General features: G+C 51.8%; 1 protein-coding gene across 1 annotated transcript in view; it reads left to right on the forward strand.

Moving 5' to 3' along the window:
- The window catches only part of HPSE2 (heparanase 2 (inactive)), a gene marked incomplete at both ends in the record, with an annotated part of 79,980 nt that extends 59,009 nt beyond the window's left edge, over window positions 1–20,971 (forward strand). The window contains 4 exons of the mRNA XM_010154523.1: window positions 9,106–9,153; window positions 17,684–17,777; window positions 20,284–20,390; window positions 20,857–20,971. Of these exons, the coding sequence (XP_010152825.1) occupies window positions 9,106–9,153; window positions 17,684–17,777; window positions 20,284–20,390; window positions 20,857–20,971 (364 nt within the window). The remainder of the gene's footprint in view (window positions 1–9,105; window positions 9,154–17,683; window positions 17,778–20,283; window positions 20,391–20,856) is intronic.
- Window positions 20,972–21,736: the final 765 nt, after the last annotated feature.

Below are 21,736 nucleotides of genomic sequence, written 5' to 3' on the forward strand. Positions count from 1 at the left end.
CCAGTAGCTATGCGATGCTGGAGCTGCACTTTGACTGACAGCAACCCTGGGAGGGAGGCTGTAGTGTATAATCTGATGGAGAGGATGCCAGACACACCATCTCGAATAAAAAGGAAGGTAAGAGCTAGGGTCTGAACAGTCCTGGTGACGACCCTCCAGACCCCCATACTGGTCTGAAAGAGCTGTAACGAGCTTGCCTGCTCTCCAAGCCATGTGCTTTTCTCTGCTGCCATCCCTGCCTGCCAGGGTGAGGCTGGTCCACAGGTGCTCAAAGGGATTTCTCTCTCCCACAGAGAAACCTTGTGTCCTGCATTCCAAACCCTGGTGTCTGCAGCTCATGGCAAGCGGCACGTGTCAGTATGGCCTTACAGCCCATGGGGTCCTGTGGGACAAGAGCCGCTTGTCTTTCCACATAAAAACCTCATTGTTACCAGGCAGGGCATAAAGAGGAGGAACAAGCCTGATTACATGAAGACAAAGGGCTGAACACTCATTTGCACTATTTGGAAATGGAGTTGCAAAAGGACAAACAAATACACCCCATTCCTAAGCTGCTTGACAGCGTGAGGTTTATTCCCAGCAGCTCCCTGAGGTCTCCTCAGTGCTCTCTGGTTAGTGCTACCGAGAGCTCTGCCTTCTGCAGGAGCATCGCACAACTAGTCAATGGGATGTGGCTCAGCACGTGCCTGGGGCTGTCACAGCCAGAACATGCCTCTCGGGATCCTGAATGAGCCCCATACAGTCAGCCAGCAGGAGAGAGAAGGAATTTAGGAAGGTGGTCTCAATGGCAATCCTGCCGTCTGCCTTGCTAGGCAACCATGAGTGGTCTACCTAGTGCTTGCAGCAGGATGAAGTCTCCAGAGCGAATAGAGCATGTGCAGTTAATAGTCCTCATGATGCAAAACCTGCAAAGTTCTTCTCTTATTTTAAAAGACGTGGTGAACAGCAGCAGTCAACCAGGTAGGAAGAGATGTGCCGAGCTGAAGATGACTGAAGTGTTAAGTAGGGCTGGAGGGGAGAGAAGAGACACCCCAGAGCAGAAGAAGGGATGGGTGGATTAGTCTGCCAGGCAAGCAGTGCCCTGTCACACAAAGCGAGGAGTTGGGTTTTGGCAGGCAAAATAACGAAAATGAGCTGAAGTGGGAAAGGAGAGCTCAGAGACCCCCAGGGAGTGACCTCCAAGAGTAGAAGCTAGAGTTAGGTGCCCTCTGGGGAAAGCCTCTAGAGTTACCTGAGGTCCTGAAACACTCAGAAAAGTCTCATTGTGAAGTATTACCTAAAATCACACCTTCCTGTTGCATCCTCTGTGTCCCAGACATTGTAGTGTATTGCTTAACAGTTATCTCCAGCAACTGAGCTAAACTTGATGTTTAAACCTTGTCCTGCAACAACGGTAGTGTCAGCATGAATTGGCACTGCTCTCTGCTGTGCACCAGGCTCCATCCACCTCAGTCAGGGCAACCACAGCCCGTATCAGCATCACTCTGGGCTGGCTAGTCCCAGAGGCTGGACCAGGACCACTGCTGATGTAAGGACGGGCTCTGCAGTGATGGAGCGTTTCTCTGATAGCTGTGGCCTGCTGTGCTGGAGGCTAGAAATGGTGTCTTGTGAATGCACAGGTGCAAGAGGGAATTTCTCCAGACACAACCAACAGTTGAGTTTGATGAGGTGTTAATTAGACCATTCATGCAGCCTGAGCTGTTGGAGAGCAGACCATGTTAGCTACCTACTGTGTCTTTGGGTACTGGAATCTCAGAACTGCTCAGAATTTGCTTGGGGAAAAAAAATTGAGGGATTCTAAAGAATTAACATAGATTTTAACAGCAGATCAGGAATCAGACACAACGGTTAATGCATGACTGAATCACACATTCAGTGCTGGAAGAGAAGAAACACAGGGAAAGCTATTAGGGAAAAGAGTTGCTAATGTGTGTTAAAGCTCAGAACATTTGGTACAAGACTTGGGCCAGCATGTCTGGGCAGATTTGGCTAGGGGCTCTCATGACCTGTTGTTTCTCAGCAGGTGTGGCCCCGTTTTTGCCCCTGGACACTCACAACCATCTGGCTGTTACCTGCACCATGGCAGGAGCTGTAGTGTCAGCAGGATGAGGGCTGGCAGGCACTTGGGTCTGTGCTAGGTGGGCTGTTGTTGATGCTTTGTGGCGACTTTGTGTCCTGAGCCTGCTGAAGTCACCAGAGGAGGCAAAATCTTTCTTGTCTGGAGCTATAACCATTCCCTACCTCCTCATCCCCCAGCTCTCAGAGCCAGCAGACCTGCAGCCTCCTTGGCTTTCTACTGCCCTCTTTCCAGTCTCCTTGGCCCCCTCTTGCTGCTGCTGTCCCCACTGCATGTCCACCCTCTGGTCACAGAGCCACAGCACTTCTGGTCAGGTGGCAACAGCAGGTGAGAAGCTCCCATCTGTCAGTCCTCACCTTGCAAGGCACAGGAGTTTCTCATTCTTCATGATTTTAGTTCCTCCTATTCCTGGTTTGTAGCACCTGTGGAGGGTTAACCACCCATCTGGGTCACTTGGGCTCCTTTTGGTGATGATGCCATTCCACAGAGCTCTGCAAGGAGCCTATAAAGATGAGGAAGCACATCTCTCAGTGGTGATGAAGCATTTTCTCCCTGTCAGCTGTGGACATGACAGGGTCAGGAGGAGGCACAGGGATGATGTCTTGATTATCTGTGGCCATCCCAGGTAGGAGTCAGTTTAAAACCTCTCCTAGTTCTCAGCCTTGCTCCCTGCATCCACAAATAACTCTAGGCAGCTTGGTGGTTGGGCTGATGAACTGTGCATCTCATAAAATACTCCAAGCCCAGGTCCCTGTGTTGGTGCTTATGTGGTAGAGGGAGGTGTTAGCTTATAGCTGATAAAATGACATAGGCAGTATGTTTGGGGTCCAACACAGCCTGAGACCAAAGAACAATCCAGGTGTTAAAAACAGGGGAGTGTCTGGTAGCATTTTTATGTTTGCCTGTGGCTTGTTTCTGTGCCATCACAAGGATGAGGAGGACTGTGGCTGTCTGAGCAGGTCAGCACACATCAGTGGGGCCAGGCATTGCTCTGTATCTGTGGCTTCTGGAGCAGAAACCAAAGACACTGTGGGGAAAGAGCTTGTTTGTTTAAATTCAAGTAGGGAAGAGAAGTAGTGACTCTGTGAAGGCCTGGAGTAGGCAGTATCCGTTGGGGGAAGGGCTCTGGGTAGATTTCGGGAAAAAAATCTAGGTATTTGGCCTGTCTTTTTGCTGACAAGGACTTCTGCCCTCTCTGACACAAAGGACTCATAAGCACTACATTTTTTGGAAGCTGTGTTTCGGCTGTTTGACTTTCTTTAAAAAGTACATCCTTGCTGTGTTGGCCTAAGGCTCTTTAGTGATGCTTCAGAGAAAAGTGTGTCTCAGTCAGCCCAGCCAAGAGGGTTTTCACCCTTGTGCAAAGTACCACAAGGCTTGTGGCACAGGCTATACCAGGACGCTGAAGAAGTCCAGAGCAAGAACTTTATGCAAAAAATCAAGCCATGAGACAAGCAACATGAAACTAATGAGGGAGGAGGACGTCACTGCGGCATGCTCAGGCTCTGGCAGCATTGAACTCAGGAGTGAATCCATTCATAAATACATTGAAGTGAGGTGTGACAGATGTGATGAGACATTTTGTGTTTGGTTATATAGCAGGGTCAAGGATTTGAGATATAAGCAAGGGATTTAGCTATTGCTATTTGAAAAGGAAAGGGTTAAGATAGTTGTTGTTGCTGAAAATCTGGATGTCTGGGATGTCAACATCACAGTCACCCGTATAGGAAGAATCAAACAGGTAAGGAAAGACATAGATGAGATTATGCCACTGTGTAAGTACATAGTGTACCTTCATCCTGATTATGATCTACAATCTTAGTAATTTCATCTTAGAAAAGATGTAATAGAACCAGGAGAGTTACAGAGAGAGGAGCCAAGGATGTGCAGAGGTACGTGACATCTTCCGCATGAGAAGAGATTAAATAGGCTCTACCTCTTCAGCTCAGAAAACAGACAGCTGAGAGGGAATGTTATCGACATCCGTGAGCCTGTGAATAGTGTGTTTTTCTTACCGTGCAGGAAGTAGTTTGGAAAGAAGTTCTGGAAAGGAGGAAGCTTTTTCACAAAGTATGCAATGGCATTGTAGGAATCATTGTCACAAGGTATTTTGGGGACCAGAGGTGTGTGTTCAGAAAGGAACCAAACATGGTTCCCAGGGGTAGGAAAAAGCATCAGTGGTAATGCAACATCACGGTCCAAATGCAACCTCCACAGCCCCTGGAGTGCACATTACCAAGGCTGGGTGGGGCAGCCTGGGACAATAAAGCCCTGTCTCCTGGAAGGCTTGTGCAGCCCCAGCGTAGATCAGGTTGGTTGAGGAAAGGTGATGCTGAACAGAGAGATAATACAATACAGCATCAGATTCTTACATAGTCCCCACTGGGCTCTGCTCCTGGGAGTGAAATCCTTGTCTGAAGCCTGGCACTGCAGGTCAGAGTCTTTGCAGCAGGTGCTTTGAGTTGGGTCTAGTGCCTGTCTCTGCTGCTGCAGGTATTCGATCGTGCTTCTGGAGCCTGAAAGCAGTGAGTGGAGCCTGTGCCTTAGTCCCCCTCACCAACCAGTTCAGACACAAGATGAGGCTATTTCTACCCATCGCTGTTGGCCCAAAGGGCAGAGATGTGCCAAGCTCTAGGGATCCACCACAACACCACAGACAGGCCAATGTTGCTCCTACATTTTGGGGCGTGCAGGGTGGGGGGGAAAGTCATTTTGCTTTTGTAGTACTCTGGGGACTACCAGATGAAATAACTCATGCTTGAGAAGTCCAGCACCCAGGAGTCAAACGATGCTAACGGACCTGGGAGCCTGTGCAGTGGTTACTTGTCTCCTTGTGCAGCTGCAGCATTACAGCTGCAAGTTACAGGATCACTATTTTTTATTATGTAAAGGTTGACAATCTGCAATTACCTGCATGGGAAAGAGATTTCCAAAGGCAGATGGCTCTTTAATGTATCAGGAATAAGCCTAGGAAGTTCCAGTGGCTGGGAGCTGAAGCCAGACACATTCAGATGAGAAATAACATACTTGGAGGCTAATTAGGCGTGGGAGCAATTTGCTTAAGGTTGCAATAGGTGCTCCATGACTAGCAAGTGTTGAATCAGAACAGGAGATCTATTTCAGAGACGTGCCTGCGCTCCAGTGAAAGCTGAGGTCCTGGGAGATGTGGCCGTGGAAGATGCCCTGGGAGAGGTCAGATTTGAGCCACAGTTTCACATTATAGAGTTGTCAGTACCATCTCATGGTGTTGCAGCCCTCCTGCTGTGCTCTCCCACAGCTCATTCCTGACCTGTAAGGTGTCGTGCCAATACCAGCGTTTCCAGGACAGTGCTGTGTACTGGTTTGAGTGACAGATCAATGTTAAATTACATTTTTCTCAATGCTTATTTAAAAGCAAGCTTGAGCCTCAGTTCTAGCTCAGTGCAGAGCTCCACAAAGGGTAATGCTGGCACAGGATGCTGGCACACAGGCAGCTGCAGGGGTAAGGAGATGGACATATGGGAGCTCAGTGACTTTGTCTCATCCTCAGTAACACAAACTCCCTGCTTGAGGCTCCTGTTCCTCCACAGGCCACTGGCATGTTCTGTTTTCCCACCTAGAGGTGCTGCCTCAGCAGATATGGAAGACTTACATTTGCCCAGATTCCTGATACGTGGAAGTCTGGCCAGGGATACTGCAGGGGCATGCCCTGGGGCTGCCACCCATCTGAGTTACGGGGCATTGCTATGGTAGTTGCCCATGTTGCCTGCGCAGCGCGGGCTGAGCCTGTCCTACTGCTCCTGGGGTGGAGTTACCGCACATGCGCTGCGCGGTCGACTGGTCCTCACAGAGAAAGCCCAGTGTGTAGGAAAATGGCAGATTTACTGCGCCAGCCCAGCCCATCTGTGCAGCACATGTGCAGGGATCTGAGCCCTCCCGGAAGCGTCTGGTTTGCTCTGCCTGCGCCATGCTGCACACATGGATGTCGCACAGTCCAGGAAATCCCAGATAAAAATGTTCCAGTGCTGGTCATTTGGACTGTATGGATCTTCACTGGCCTCACAATCTGTGGTTTGAATAGCACAGGTGCTACAGGAATAAAGGGATTAGTAACATCTGTATTCCTAAAATGAGGATATTTGGATACCTGTGCATCACTGCATCTCCACCTGCCCTGGGCTTCTATCTCTTGCTTGTGCAATACCACTTGTTGGCTGTTGTGCTGCTCTAGGTTTCCTCTGGAGGGTAGAGACCATTGCCTGAGTCATCTGGGGCACTCCAGGCGCAACTCCACCATTAGGGCAGGACTTGAAGTTTTACCAGGAGCTTTTGAACTTCACCCTTCATAAAACTCATTAAAAAGGGGGGGAAAAAAAAAACCAACCAAAAAAAAACCAACAAAAAAAAAACCACCCAGAGACGGAAAGCAAAATTTGAGCTAGATATGCATCTTTTATAGCAAAATTTGAAAATGACCAGAACTAACTGATTTATTTCGCTCTTACAGAGACAGAAGTGGAACACTAAGCAAGCCAGGGCCTTTTCTGTCCTGCCTGTGGTCTGCACTGTGCAGCCTGTGTCCTAGAACAATATTTTCTCAGGAGCTTTTTAACAACAGGTCAATGAGCTTCCCAGAGACATGAGAGATGGGACAGATGGACGTCCTGCTTCTGTTGCTCCAGGGATGCTGGAGGTTATACCGAGGGTTTGCTTTGCTTTTCAGTCCATGCTCAAAGACCACTGTCGTGGGTGTGTTTGCAGCAGGGCTGTAGGCACTGTGGAAGTGGTAAGGAAAACTGGAGAGCTGCTTCCTCCAAGCTCGGTCTGCTCATGGTTTTGAACTGTGAGTGGAGAGTGCCAAGCTGAGCCTGAAGAGGTCATCTAGTAAAGTCCAGGATGGTTTATTTTGTGGCCAGAACATAAAGCATTTGAGGTCAGAAAGCAAGCTGGGCTAATCTTCAAACCTGATTGCAATATATCGATCTTCACACCCAATATAGATTGTGTTCATAATTTCAACTTAGAGTTCATTAGTTCACTCTTGTACACTTCAAGCATTACACTTTAGGCAGCAGTCCCTGTATTGAGCATTTAAGGCCTGGGAGCTGGGTTTTTTTGATCCCTTTGGCATATTTCTGCACACTTTGTTTTGCAGAACAGCAGCCTCTCCACAGCAGTGTTTGCCAAATCCCGTTTTCCCTTTGAGCCAGATGAGCTGTGAGAGTTGTGCGGAGCTTGCACCTCACTGGGGCTGGTCCAGCTGGTCTCCTTGTCCTGCTCAGCTGGGGAGGAACCATCCCCAAACCAATGCCCTGGCTGACCCTCAAGAAAGATGTAAAATCATTTCTGAAAGGGGAGCCTGGGCACCGAAGCTTGCGGCATGGCTAGGCAGCAGAATCGGGGATACATCAGTGCTGTGGAGTTTTACAGCGTGTTATTGTTTTTCTATTTCTAATTGTACCTCTTCCCTCTCTGTCTGCAGGGATTTATTACTGCTGCCTTTGCCAGTGTCCTCTTATGCTTCAGAGGGTCCAGCTGCCCTTTTGTCCCAGTATATAATTGACCATAGTCATTAATTTAAAGGCAGAATGATTGTTTCGGAGCTATATTTAGTCTGAAGTTTGCTGCTCTTGTTTCAGACCTGATTAGAGGCTCGTGTGCCGGAAAGCTTGCTGCTCTTCCCTGCCATGACAACTGCTCTGACAAAAGGTCTCATCTCCCCTCCCAAACCTTCCCTTCCCACCCTCAGTCATGGGGCTGTCCTAGGGGAGTTGGGGTCGCAGGACCCAGTGCCACTCATCCCTGTGTCCCAGTGGAGTCAGGACAGCTGTGTGATTCCTGTTGTGTTCCTGGGATCCCGGTGCATCAAAGAGCAGCCCGAGACAATACAGCTTCGGATTCTTGCTCATCACGTTTGCTTGCTCAAGCCAGTGTCTCTTGTCACGTGCACACGTTGTCACTCCCAAAACGCATCAGCCATAGAGTGCGCATTATTCTACTGAACAGAACAGCGTGCCTCTCCAGTCGGTGTGTTTCCCTTCATCTGTTTTCATGCCTGTGCCCCTCAGCAGAAGGATATAGTAACTGCTTGGGTTTCCTTGTGGGAGCTGCAGTTTTCCAAGGTGCAGTTTGGATTGCTGGAGCCAGAGCGGGACCACCTTGGATGGCAGCAAGCCTGTGCTAGAGGCTGCTGCTGCGGTGGTTGCATACGATCCCCAAGACTGGGAATTGCTTTGGTTTTGGCATCAGTGGCATAAGCAGTTATACGCCTGGGCAGCCTCAAGTCTGACTCAAATAGGAGCTGTCTGGAAGAGGTGTATTTTCTGTAAGGTAGTTGGGTCACAAGCCATCAGGAGACTTATACGTGCATGGGAGTGCTGTGGTTAGTCACAAGAATGGGACAAACCAGAAGAGCACCCAGGTCAGAATCCCATCAGTTTGCTAACAGCCAGTGCCAAAGAGTGAGCATCAAAAAAAGGGAAGCATGTAGCAGTATTTGTCCAGCCCATCCTCCAATGCTCAGGGGCTTTGTGAGCTGGAGGTGGCATCTTTGCATCTAATAGCTTTGCTGGTTTTTATTACCATTTTCTTCCATTTTTCTAGTCCTTTTTTGAATCCGGGAAAGGAGTTCCTCAGCTTAAATACATGTTGGGTGAAGAAGTGTCTCCTTTTAAGATGGGCATTTAAAGCTTTTTCTTTAATCTCTATTGAGAGTCATTGCAGTCATAGAACTAAGTACATGCTTCAAGATCTTGGTCCTGAAACACTGTTGTGTTCCAAAGGCTCTCCCTACCTGCCCCAAAATGATGCTCAGAGCTCTGCTGCCACTTGGATTTCACTCCATTATTCTCAGTTGTGCTTGTTGCAAGCACTTGTATTAAGTACAATTTATTCTTTCCATTTAAGGAGGCAAAGGTTTCATTAGAAAGGGACTGTGAGTGTGGTGACCGCCGTTGTTATCCTGTTGATGTAGGATGGACATTGGTTGTTTTAGGACTTCCCCTGTGACAACATCGGGCTTATGTGGTTTATTCCTCTGTTTCCTATAGGTTCATGAAAGTGGCTGGCAGCACGGTGGATGCTGTTACCTGGCAACAGTAGGTATTCACCATTCCTTCTACTTTCCAACACTAATTGCAGTGATCAGAGGATGCTGGCAGCAGAGCTGATGTGCTGTCTCGGTGTGAAGGGGGGCAGATGCGTGACAGCCACCTCCTCTGTCCTCCTGCTTCGTTTAAATAGGTGAAAGAGGCTTTGTCCCTCCCTTTGGAGCCTCTCAAACAAATAGAGGAGGGGATGTATTAACCTTTACCACTGCAGCTGAGATGGAGCCTAAAAATACCATTGCCTGCATGCCTGGCCAGCCTGATTGCTGGAAATAAAGCCGGTGCTGGACCGCTGAGTTCCCAGAGACAGCGGTAGCCAGAGTGGGGATGACAGGGAAGCAAAAGCCATGTGTCACAGATGTATGGGACTGAAAACCCTCTTTCTTTCACCCTATCACTGTCCCCTGATTCCTACATGTGCTGCAGTTCAGAAGGGGCAAAGCAAGCTCTGAGCTGTAGCACTGACTGTGACAAGCGCCAAGTGGAGGGAAACTTTTCTTATTTGGGAGGAAAATCCATAAACATCTTTTCCTTCTCTTATTTCCAACTGCCCCAGTTGGCACTCTGTGGGCAGAGGTGGGTTCCCCAGCAGGCTGTGGCTGTCTGCAGTGGGAGTGCAAATGCCAGTGCAAGCACAGCAGTGAATGCCAAAATTGATAGAAAAAGGGTTTGTGGGGCAGGCAGGACTCTGTCCTGACACAGGAAGGACACATTTTAGAGACACGCATTCACTGAAGCAAAAACCATGGTCAGACCCCCATGTTCCCAGGAAAAGTGGGTTTGCACTGTCACTGGGTTAAACTTCCCATGTGGTGCGCTGGCTTTGAGCACGGGAGCCAGGGGTCTCAGGTCCAAGGTGGGCTTGTTCCCCAAGGGTCCTGGGCAGCGACCCTTCATGGGGTGCTCAGGCCGCTTTGCTGGAGCGTAGCACCGTGGTTTGTAAAGCTCATCTGGAGACTTGCTCTTAAAAAGAGCTTGGCGGGGTTTGAGGCATGAGGTTTTCTTGGAAGTGTACCCACTGTCTCTGTGTTGGTGTGTTAACCTTGGAGCCTCCTGCAGAAGCAACTGTTGGCATCTCAGAGTGGTTTATAGCACCAGGCTTGACCAGCATCCAGCAAGCCCCATTCCTCAGGGAGCTTATCTTGCCTCGCTGTGCTGTAGCGTTGCTTGCTTGGGTATTTGGCTCCTGGTTCTTCCCCACCAGGCAGAAGCAGCTCGCTGCAATGGGGGCAGTGGGGTAGCAGAGCATTTAGAGCAGGATTTGTGTTACTTACAGGCTCATGCTGTGCAATGATGATCTATGTCTCAGCTGGGAGTTTGCTTTTCATGATTACACGATGTGCTGATCACATTTACTTCGTCCAGGAATTTGCTTTCTGCAGCAGGGCTTGATCACTGGGCCAAGCCCTTGGATGAGTTGAAGGAACAAACTTGAGGCTTCAGATGTGGAGTTTCATCCTGGTGTGCAGGGAATCTGCTCGCACGGCTGCTTTGAAACCTTTTCTTACAGAATCAGTGCAAAGTGCTAGGTGGCTCCGGTGCCGAGCAGCGGCCGGCGAGCGGGAGGGCTGGTGCAGCTCCCCGCAAGGGTCGGCAGGGCTGAGGTGCTGCTCGCTGATCCATTTCCACTGCAGCCTAGGAGCCGCTTCTCCTCCAGCCCCGGTTTGCAGTTCTGGAGATTGCACCCATACGCGTTTGTGAGGACTGGCAATGGCTACAGCTCCGAGCTGGGCTTCCGTACTGTTTATGAATAAATGTCAAAACACTGTCTCATCCCTCTGCTCCAAACAGCAAAACAAAACAAAACAAGTTCCTTTGTATCCAAGAAGAAAATTATTAGCAGGAAACTAAACTGCTGTCTAACTTCAAGTATGAATATTTCTGTTCCAAACCCTAACATTCTCCTGGGATATTGGTTATAAATTTGTCAAATGTGTTAATCCTTTGAAAAGGCTGTGCTCGTTTCAGAAAGGGAATTGGGAAGGGAATACATTGCAGGGATCCCTATTCCCTGTGTGAAAACAGAATATATCTGAAATGTCTCTGACAGAAAAGTGACACTGGGTGGAAATAGGCGGCCTCGCCAGCCTTTCTGAGTATGGTTTCACTTACATATGTAACTCAGCATGTGTGCCTCCCTCTTCAGAAGTAATGTGTTGCTGGAGAGGGATGTGTGAATGGCTTCGAAACGCGGGGAGTTTGCACTAAAGGAGGGTGTGGCAGGTGGGACTGACAGTGGCTCAGAGAGTTTTGGCATTTCCCTGATAATTTCATTTGTTTGTTATGTTTGGTTATGAGTAAATGACCAGTTTACTGTGGACCCACTCAGCCTCTGGATGCGGGTTTCTACAGCTCAGAGACCTCCTGACATCCGTCTCTGCTCGGTGCCGGCATCCTCACATGTGATGGAGATTCATTGCATGTTTAAACCTGCAGCCATGCCCAGTTCTGTCCCTGGATGTGCTCTCTCAGTCTGTATGGCTCATTTTCCATCTGAAGTCTTGTGCACAGCTCCAAGTGTGGCATATTTAATGGACAAATCCTTACGCAATGCTGCCTCTGAAGCACAAATCCCTATTACTTAACAGGGAAAGTAAATGTTTGCATCTCCAATGCTGGTGGACATCTGTCCCTCTGGCTTCTTGGAGAATGCCATATTTTCTTGGGAGATGGAAGGTCACTTGTTCATTGGGGCAAATCAGAGAAGCCAGGCACATGGGCATGTGTGAGATGCTGCTTAAAGTGCTTTTGGCTGGGCTTGGAATGAGTGACATCTCTTCTGGCTTAGACATGTAGAGTGTGCAGGTGGGGATTCTCATGAGGCAGCAGCAGGGGACGGATTTCCCAAAGGTGCCAGGGAGAGTTGCCCAGCGTGCATACACATGCCAATGTATATACCAGGGGTATGTATTTGGGCTCATGTGAGCGTGCCGCGGGTGCTCAGAGCACGATGTCTTCGGAGGTTGTGGCTGGAGGAAGGGTTTGCTTGAAGGATTCGCTGGCCCATCTCCACCTGTAAATAAACCTGGCCAGCGCACGGCTTTGCCCACAGGCTTGCCACCCGCTGCCTTGTCTGATGGAGGGCACAGTCTCTGGCAGCACTGTGGCCCTGGCCACCAGCACGATCCCAGGCAATGCCAGGGCACGGCTGGGGAGATGTCATGGGCCAGAGACAGCTCCCACCAGCGGGATGGACAAAGGCACCTTGTCTGGAGGCAGGGAAAGGCAAAGTGAGTTGTGCCTTTAGGGCCAGAGAGCAGCCCCCAGATGGTCTTCTTGATCAGTGCATTTATTAATTGACTGGCGGTGGGCAACATCTCACCCCTGTCCACTGGTTTTTACCTGGGGGGAGCAGGTTGCATCCCACCTCTCCTCTCTGGGGGTGCAGTGGGGCTGCTCTGTGTCCTGTGCTGTAGATGGGGAGTCTGACCTCTCCTCAGGAAGATGCTCAGGGACTGGGATTGCCTTTGTCAGCAGAGGTGTCTTGGTTTCACAGCTGTGGTGGCAGCAGGGTGTCACGCTGATGGCAAGGACCTGCCCCACTCGGTATCCGCGGCAGGAGGGTGCCCTAATTCCTAGCAGACTCTCTCCTTAGCAGCAGGCAACAAAGTAGATCCGGAAATTCCTGAGCTTTGGGAAGTTGGCTTTAATGTAATTAACTGCAACAGAAGAAGAGGTCAGATAATAGGGGCAAAGGTTTCTCTTTTAAAATGAAAGAGGAGGTAAATGAAACCAGCTGCCCAGGAGCCAGTGCACTACCTTCATTAAGTATGGGACGATGCTCATGGTCCCATGCAGCAAATTGTGGATCTTTCCAGAGAACCATTTTAAAGGGAGTACAGACCTGGAGGTGACAGGACAGAGATGTGTAGCCAGCCCCAGGTTTGCCCAAGAGCCCTGGTACCCGACGCTGTCCTCTGGGGGGCTCTGGGGAGCTGTGTGCATCCTGGCCTTGCAGCCTGCCCAAGGACAAGGGCATTTCTGGCTGCCAGCTGTGCTTAGCCCTGCCTCAGTACTGTTCTCAGCTCTTGTCCTTGTGTTTTGAGTCGCATGCTTCAGTTCCAAACAGAAATGGGGGCTGGGAATTGGGGTGATGTATCTCCCAGCACTGGCACAAATCTCTGCCCAGCCCTTGGAGTCCTCCCCCTGTGCCATGCTCTGGTTTGGCCACTTCTAGAGTGACACAGTCACACTTCCCTTTGCAAAGTGCACTGATCCCATCCCAGCTTTCTAGGGAATATTTAAATGAGGGCTTTAGTGTAAACAGAAAGGGGAGAACTGGCCTCAGCTTTGTACAGTATAACAGGGCACCCAACGTACATGGCCTTTCCTTTGAGATGTATGTCTCATCTAGGGTTTAATTGCTAGATCCCTCATTTCTTGTCTGGCTCTTCTCATGTTCCTGCAGATTATCTGTCTACAGGGATAACAGCATCAGACTGGGGGACACCATGAGTCAGCCCTGCATGTAATTGCCCATGTCTATTCCCTCCTGTATTATGAGAAAAGGCATGGTCTGTGCCCATGTTGGGCATGTTGGTATCTCCTAGGTTTCAGGGTCAACTGGTGCTACATCATACCCCTAGCCCTCTGGAAGATCTGCCAGCCTGTGCTGGAGACAAACAGCTTGTCAGTGAGCTCCATGTCCTCTGCTTCTGCAGAGTCACGTCTGCCAGAGACCCCTGCCCATGCTGGGAAGGGTCTGTCCATTCTTCTCCTTTGGCACTCAGACCTTGCTGGCAACTGGAGATGAGGATATGGGTGCTGCAGCCCCTGGGACTGGCTCAGCCTGGCTGCTTGTGCACTGTGCTGCTGCCTGGGAAGGTACTTGTCAGTGCAGGAGCGCTCTGCAGCTGCTCCTGGCTTTTTTGGAAGTCGCAGAGTTGCGACTGTTCAGGGTTTGTTGTCTTTTTTTTTAAAGTCAAGTGCACTGAGTCATTGTAAATATCAGCAAAGCTGCAGCCTTTGCTCTTGGGAGTAATCCACGCCTAACGAGCGTTTCTCCTGCTTTAAGGCCTGTCAGTTGTTCCTATTTTGTGAGTTTCTATACTGCCTGTACTGACGGTTCTCAGAAGGAAATGCCCTGATCTCAGTGATGAAGCCTACAGCTGGAAACAGCTCGCCCCTTCCTGAGTAGCCTGGTACCAGTGAAGACCCCAGTGCCTCTCTCTTCCTCACAAGACTTGTGCAGCTGGTGCCATTTTCCCTCTTTGCCAGTCTAGGGAGGTTGAAAGTACCGGTTGGTGTCCAAAAATTTCCCAGGCAGGTCTGCAAGAGATCCATGTTCACCTTAGAATCATAGAATCACAGAATGGTTTGGGTCGGAAGGGACCTTAAAGACCATCTAGTTCCAACCCCCCTGCCATGGGCAGGGACATCTTCCACTAGACCAGGTTGTTCAAAGCCTCGTCCAGCCTGGCCTTGAAGATGGCCAGGGACAGGGCATCCACAACATCTCTGGGCAACCTTAGAGAAGCTTGTATTGTCTTCATGCTCTGCTTAAATACCCAAAGCCAAGGTGCTCCCCTCCACACTCCCCCAGAAGACTTGATACCAACAAGATCTCCTGATACTGAAGTGGTTTTATTTTAGCCTTTCATCCCTCTACCAGTCCCCATTCCTCTGGGTTGTTAATGAAAGTGTCAAAAAAATGTGACCGTGGCACTGTTGGCTTGCGCAGACAAGCTGAACCTTACTGAAAGCCTGCTGCGTTGGAGGGGCCATGCGCAGACCAAGGTCTCTCTAACCCCATCTTTTCCCAGTCAATGCAACCTTCTTTTTATGGCCTTTCAGCCAGTTTTCGACACAGCTGACGGGGCTGTTAGTCCACAGCAGTCTGAAAAAATCGTTTCTGTTCAGTTCTTAAGTGCTGCGCTAAAATCCAAACATCTGCCATCCCTAGAGTCCATTGCTTTGTAATTTTGTCTTAAAAAGTAATCTCTGTAAACCCCACGGCTGCCTGCTACTCACAGATCTGCTCTCCTCCCAGCAGCCAGTGGTTCGATAGTGTATAAGTGATCAGAATGGTTTTGAACACTTCCTAAGTCCTCCTCAGACCTTGCCCTTTGCACCTGCCAGTCACCACAGGCATACAGAAAAGCCTCTTGCCTCTTTCCCCGGGTTACATGTTGGAGTGAAGTTGAGGTGTGACTGGCATGTTCCTGTGCTTTGCTGGGGACACAGCTGGGACCGCATGTCCGGGGAGGGTTGGCAGAGGAGGTTCTTGTTATTTAATGCATTTGCACTTTGAGCCTGTGTCATGCATTTCTGATCTGGGACTGTTAGTGCTGGTGTAGTTCCCCCTTCACCGCAGCCCTGCACAGCTCCAAGCCCTGCTCAGCTCTAAGTGCATTTACTGCATTACCCGGGTAGTGACTTGGAGCAGTGAGAGACAAAAATCTTCTCTGAGCACTCATGCGTGTTGCATGCGTGCTGGGTGCTCTGGCTGAGGCTGAGTTAGCCCACAGCACCCATTGGGGATGCTCCTGCATTCCAGCACCCAAGTGAAGCAGCCACTACAGCTGCTGCCTGGTGCAGATGAGATGCACGTTATGGAGAAATCAGCCCTGGAAAGGTGAATCCACCTTTCTTCAGACCCCAGGTCTTACGCATCGCAGCACCCGTGGATGCGCTGAAGCCTTTGGAGAGGGAGAAGGGTCTGTGTAATCGGTGAACACTGAGCGGACATGGATCCAGTGAGGGATGGGAGGCAGTGGCTGACCCCTGCCAGCCCCAGTCAGAGCCTCTATAATTCCTGCGCACCCCTGTCCCCCCAGCACGGCTGACGCACTCCGGGGCTCGCTGTGTCAAGCAGCTGATGCACGCTGCAGATTTGGGAGAAGGAGATTCAGGAAGTCTCTCTTGCAAAACCTATTTCTCAACCAAATGACCATCCCGGAGTATGCCAGTGAGTGCTGTAGTAGACCTCCTGGTGTCCCTGCAAGGCTGGGAGGAGCCTCTGGGACATGTGCAAGGGCTGCCACTGCTCCTTGTGTAAGGACAGAGATGCCAGCCCCAGACACTTCCACAGGAGCAGCTGGTTGGGAGTATCTGAGGGAACTGGGCTTGTTTAGCCTTGAGAAGAGGAGGCTGAGAGGAGACCTGATCACTGCCTACAACTACCTGAAAGGAGGTTGTGGAGACGTGGGTGTTGGTCTCTTCTCCCTAATGACAGATGATCGGACGAGGGGGAATGGACTCAAGCTGCGCCAGGGGAGGTTCAGATTGGATGTAAGGAAGAAGTTCTTCACCGAAAGGGTTATCACACACTGGAACAGGCTGCCCAGGGAGGTGGTGGAGTCACCATCCCTGGATGTGTTTAAGAGACGGGTGGATGAGGTGCTGAAAGATATGGTTTAGTGGTGGACAGATACGGTTGGACTGGATGATCTCTAAGGTCTTTTCCAACCTAGTGATTCTATGATTCTATGATCTCCAGCCACAAGGTATTTGCACTTCAGGACAGACTGCTTCACCTTATGTCCTGGAGCAGGAGACTGTATTGAAGCATTTCAGAGCCTTCCTCCCACGCTTAGAGACAGATGATTCACATCATGATTGGCAGCACTATAGCTGTGTTTTATATAGGAAAGCACATGGAGAGCAGGAATCAGCCCTCGGCACAGGAAACACTCCCTGGCATTCCCAAGGTGGAAGGGATTTCTGTGAGAGCAGGACTTTCCCTGCAGGTAGTGGCCATGGCATTTCTTGAGTGGGGGATTCAGGTGTGGGGGATACATCTGGACAGAGCAATGCAGTTATTCCCACAGCTGGGAGCATGGGCAGCCTCCCCCATCCCCTCCTGGATGTTTACTGCAGCAATTTCCAGTGTCTCTCAGAGGGTATTTGCTGCTCGGGACCCTGCTGCAGACCCTGGAGTCTGCATAGAGTCCTCCTGTGGCTAAGGCGCACTTCAGTTCAGCCATAGATTTGCATGTCCTGGTTTGCCATCCCATAGTAGCAATCTTTCCAGTAGAAATGATACTGGGCCCTGGACTGAGTGGCTTATCAGCATTTTGAAAACTGTGTCCCTAGGACAGGGGACGGGTACAGGTGGGATGAGCCGGGTGAGTTGAAGCTTTCCCAAGATCTCCCTGGTTGTGGAGCCTGGGTGCTGCTGTCACAGGCATTGGGGAGGGGGATCTCCTTCCATGGGGTCTCCATGAGATCGGTGCAGAGGGTGCTGCAGAGCCTTGGCAGGTGGTGGTTTGCTCCCAGCCTTTGACACTTTGCTTGCAGTCCTTCACCAGCAATAGTTGAGAGAGTGCAAAAGTGTGCTTTTTGAAGTACAGCGCGGAATGCTCAGTGTTCAGGGTGCCTCCGCCTCATGCCGTTTTCGAGACTGGAAGCATCTGCCAGACACAGGCATGGCCGGAGGGCCAGGGCAGGGAAGGATGCAAGCAGGGACTCCTCCAAAACAGCGGAGGCTTTGTGTTGTGGGGCAGCAGTGGGACGGGAGGACATGGTTTGGGAGAGAGCTACTCCCAGCTGTCTGATCCTTGCCTTCTTATTTTCCTTCCAGTTACTACATTGACAGACGAGTGGCCAAAGTGACGGACTTCCTGAAAACGCGGCTGTTGGACACGCTGTCTGACCAGATCAGGAAAATCCAGAAAGTGCGTGAGTGCCAAGGGTCTGCAAGGGACGAGGGAGCATCGTGCCCAGCCTTGGCACAGCTCCTGGCCAGGGCTCTGGTGTCAGCACCGACGCACTCCGAGGGGAGCTGGCGTGGGGCCGGGATGGAGAGCGGGTGCTGGGAGCGGCTGTGCTCCCAGCCTCAATCCAGCCAGCCCTCATGGGAAGGAAGACCAGGCAGCACCATGCCTGGCCCTGGGGTGGGGTGTGCGGCAGGGAGGGAGGGAAGTGGGCATGGGATGCCGCGTGGCGCGGGTGTGCTGGGTGCACGGGGCAAGGGCAGATGCTGCTGTGCAAAGCTTTCCTAAAGCAGCCAACTGGCTTGAGTCTCCCGTCTGTCCATTCCTGAAGGGAGCAGCATGTAAGGTGGGTGTTCTCTGAAACTCGTTCCCGAAGACAAGGAGAGGAGCAGCCAGGCGGTACCAAACCGTCCGGAGCGCAGCTGGGGCCGTGCCTGCCCAGGAGGCAGCTCCCACCACAATACCTTGTCCCTCACTCACAGTGCCTAGAAATGTTTGCGAAGTTGTGACAGTTGCATTTCCAGGGTGCTTTTCACCAGTGGAGAATCCTGATCATTATGAGGAACTGGATTTTTTCCCCCGGTGGTTATCTTTTACTGTGTTATAAAACCCAGCTGGCGTGCTGTGTCCCAGCCCATGTCTCTGCCCGGCCAACGCAGCCCGCAGCGAGCACTCCTCGACCCGCCGGCTGGGGCACCCGGATCGCATCTCTAGCAACTGGGTAGAGGATGGGGGCTTTGCAGGGTCCCCTCGCTTTGGCGGATGTGGGGGACAGGGCTGTGACTGGCCTGCTCAGCTGTCAGTCCCAGAAGAAATAAGGAACACCTAGTAAGCAGGGAAGGCTTTAGGGACTAGAGGAGATGTCCGTCTGCCCGTCTTGTCTCGGTTTTCATACCATACCAGTCACCACAATGCCTTACTGTTGTAAGTCCTTCAGGGAGAAACCATTGGATGAGGAAACTACTCAAAGAGGCCCCGGGAAAGGGGATGCGAGGGTCGGCACAGCAAAACTGGAGGAGAGGAGCCTCTTGCTCAGTCTTCTGGTACAAGCTGGGAATCATCCACACATGTGGATGATCCTCCTGCTGTGGGGAGGCATGGTGGGGCAGCCGGCAGGATCGGCACAGGTGCAAGTGAGAGGTACTGGCCAATCCTGCTCCCGCCGGAGCTACAATACCCCACCAAAAGTGATGGCACGTGTCCCACCTCTGGTGCGGGTCGGGAACCTGCTGGGAAGGGAGCATGAGTCCATCCATCCCCAGACCGAAGCTGCCCTTGGTGTGTGTTGGGGGAATCCTTGCACCCACAGGGCAGGATTTGATCTGTGTGAGGCAGTGAAGGGAAGGGCTCTCCTGGGAATGCCAGTGTGGCTGAGCAAAAGCACAGTGCTGGGTGCTAATAGCCTCCAGCTTGGCTTTGAGTCCGCGCATCCTGCCGGGGCTGATTAGAGCAGCTGGGCTTGTCCACTTCACTGTTTTATTGCTTCCTCTCCGACCGGGAAGGTGGCGGGCTTAGATAATTACAGGCAGGATGCCAACACCTCTGGGGCTTCAGTCAGGGATGTCGACTCTCACAGGCTGTGAGTGGGAGGCAGCCCAGAGCTGGCGTATTTAACATCTTTGAGGGATCCCAGTCCATCCAGCACATTCCTGTGCTCCTCACTAATGGGGCAGGATCCATCAGGCTGCACAGAGTGCTCCTCGGGCTGCTGGGTTTGCAGACATCTGGTCACAGGAGCTTGTCGCCCGGCCTGGAGAAGTGGGATTGCTGGAGAGAGGATGGGGTGCTGTGCTGTGCTGAAGGTTGCTCACACTGGGAGAGGGTAGCTCTGGCCACCCAAGACCTCCTGTCCCGCCTGGCATCTCAAGGGTGGCTGTGCTGCTGTCTGGAGCCTGATAAGGGTTGGGCCAGCATGCTGGGACCTCCATGTCCCACCTGTGCCAGACCCTCGGGTGGCAAAGAAACCCGTGCTCAGCCATGGGTCTGGCTCTACCTGTGCCCAGGAGCATCCACTGCTTTCTTCTTGGGTCCCCACTGTTTCTCCATGTGGCTCCAGTACGTGTTCCGGTGCTCTCACGCTGCAGAACCACTGGGGCTCGGGTGCTCCCTGTGGCTGGCAGCCACGCTGCGTGGGGACACGGAGAGCTGAGGCGATGTGGCAGGGCAGTCTGTGGGACGGAGTGTGTGCGGAGATCATGGGGAAAGAGCAGGGTCCAGGTTTGGGAGCATGAGAGCGTGTTTGGGAGGGCATGGTGGAGACAGGAGAGAGTGAGGAAGATCCTCCTACCACCCAGACACAGTGAAGACATAGTGACCATGCCAGGGCCAGGCAGGCACTGACCACCCAACAGAACCATTACCGAAGGTCTCCGTAAGCTTTCCCAGGGTGTGGGACAGGAGATGTCTGCCTTGGCTTTAAATCACAGGTTCATGAGGGTCATTTTTGTGGCTTTTGTCTCCCGTGCAGGTAGTGAACACGTACACGCCGGGGAAGAAGATCTGGCTGGAAGGTGTTGGTGCAACCTCGTCCGGAGGCATGAACAACCTCTCCGATTCCTATGCGGCCGGGTTCCTGTGAGTTACACCGGCTCATTGGCGCCAGAGCACTGCCACCCCCGTGGGCTCGGGTGCTACAAAGCTGCTGCAGCCAGGAGAGGGCCAGTTCTGTGCCCAGAGGCCCCACCTGTATCCCCCTCAGTACTCCCCAGCAGCCTGGGAACTGTTATTTATTCCATAGCATCCCTATTATCCCTCCTTAGCTCAGCTTCCCTGTAGGTGACCCAGCGTCTGGCATACCCGGAGTGAGGATGTGCAAGCCGGGCACACCTGGGGTGGCTGCAGAGCGGGGAAGAGGTGTGCAGCCTTTCCAGGGCAGGGATGTGGGAGCTGGTTAATACCCAGCTCCCAGAACCACCTGAAGGCTTCAGTTTGGGTGCTGGCAGCAGGCTCCAGGGCGGGTGCGAGAGCGATGCCGTGTGCCGGAGCACGGCTGTGCCAGCAGGGCCAGGCAGTTCCCTGACTCTGGTCCCTCCATCCCCAGGTGGCTGAACACGCTGGGCTTGCTGGCCAGCCAGGGCATCGACGTGGTGGTGCGGCACTCCTTCCTTGACCACGGCCACAACCATCTGGTGGACCAGAACTTCAACCCCTTGCCGGTAGGTCTGCCCGGGTGACGTTGTGCTGGTGCTGGCTTCTCCCCACTCATTTGGGGGGGATTCTCTGCTTGAAAACGAATTTTTGCAGATCTGTTTCTTGCAGTATTAATGAGAGACGTTAGTTCGTGTCAACACGTTGGAAACAGATGGGAGAACGATACCTCTGTAGCTGAAACTTCATCTAGCGCCCAGGGTTGGTAGCATGGCAGGAAGGCTGGTGCCACCGAGGTGTGTCAGCGTGGACTGCGGAGTTGCAGGGAGGGAGGGAGGTGGCAGGGCCACCATGCAGGGCACACGGCAGGCAGCTGGATCACTAGTGGTGAGCTGGTCTGGGGGCAGCCAGGCTGGAGCCTCAGCACCTGACTTCAGATCTCTAGAAAGGGAGGTGAAGGGTATTTGAAGGTCATTCCTGGCTTCACTGGGAGCAGCAGTCCTCACCAGTGCCCCGCAGCATCCCTCACTCTTCAAAAAAGCCTGGGCAGGGGGAACTCCCAGCACACATGGTGCTGATAAAGAAACCATATGAAAAACCCTGTTAAAAGTAGCAGGTTTCCTTTTCCTTGGGGAGGAGGGGGCTAGTAAATGCACTGTCTTGTAAGCAGAGACCCTGGCAGAGCGGCTGGGCGCTCTGCATCTCCCCTGGAAGGGATTTATGGGTCCGTGACCCAGCAGACGCTGCCGGTGGGCTGGGGATCCATGTCGGAGAGGTACACAACCCTGCTGCTGCAAACCTGCCTTTGATGCTGTGCTGGGATCTCGGGGGGG

The sequence above is a fragment of the Eurypyga helias genome, unplaced genomic scaffold, assembly GCF_000690775.1.
Source record: "Eurypyga helias isolate BGI_N326 unplaced genomic scaffold, ASM69077v1 scaffold24696, whole genome shotgun sequence".
NCBI lineage: Eukaryota > Metazoa > Chordata > Aves > Eurypygiformes > Eurypygidae > Eurypyga > Eurypyga helias.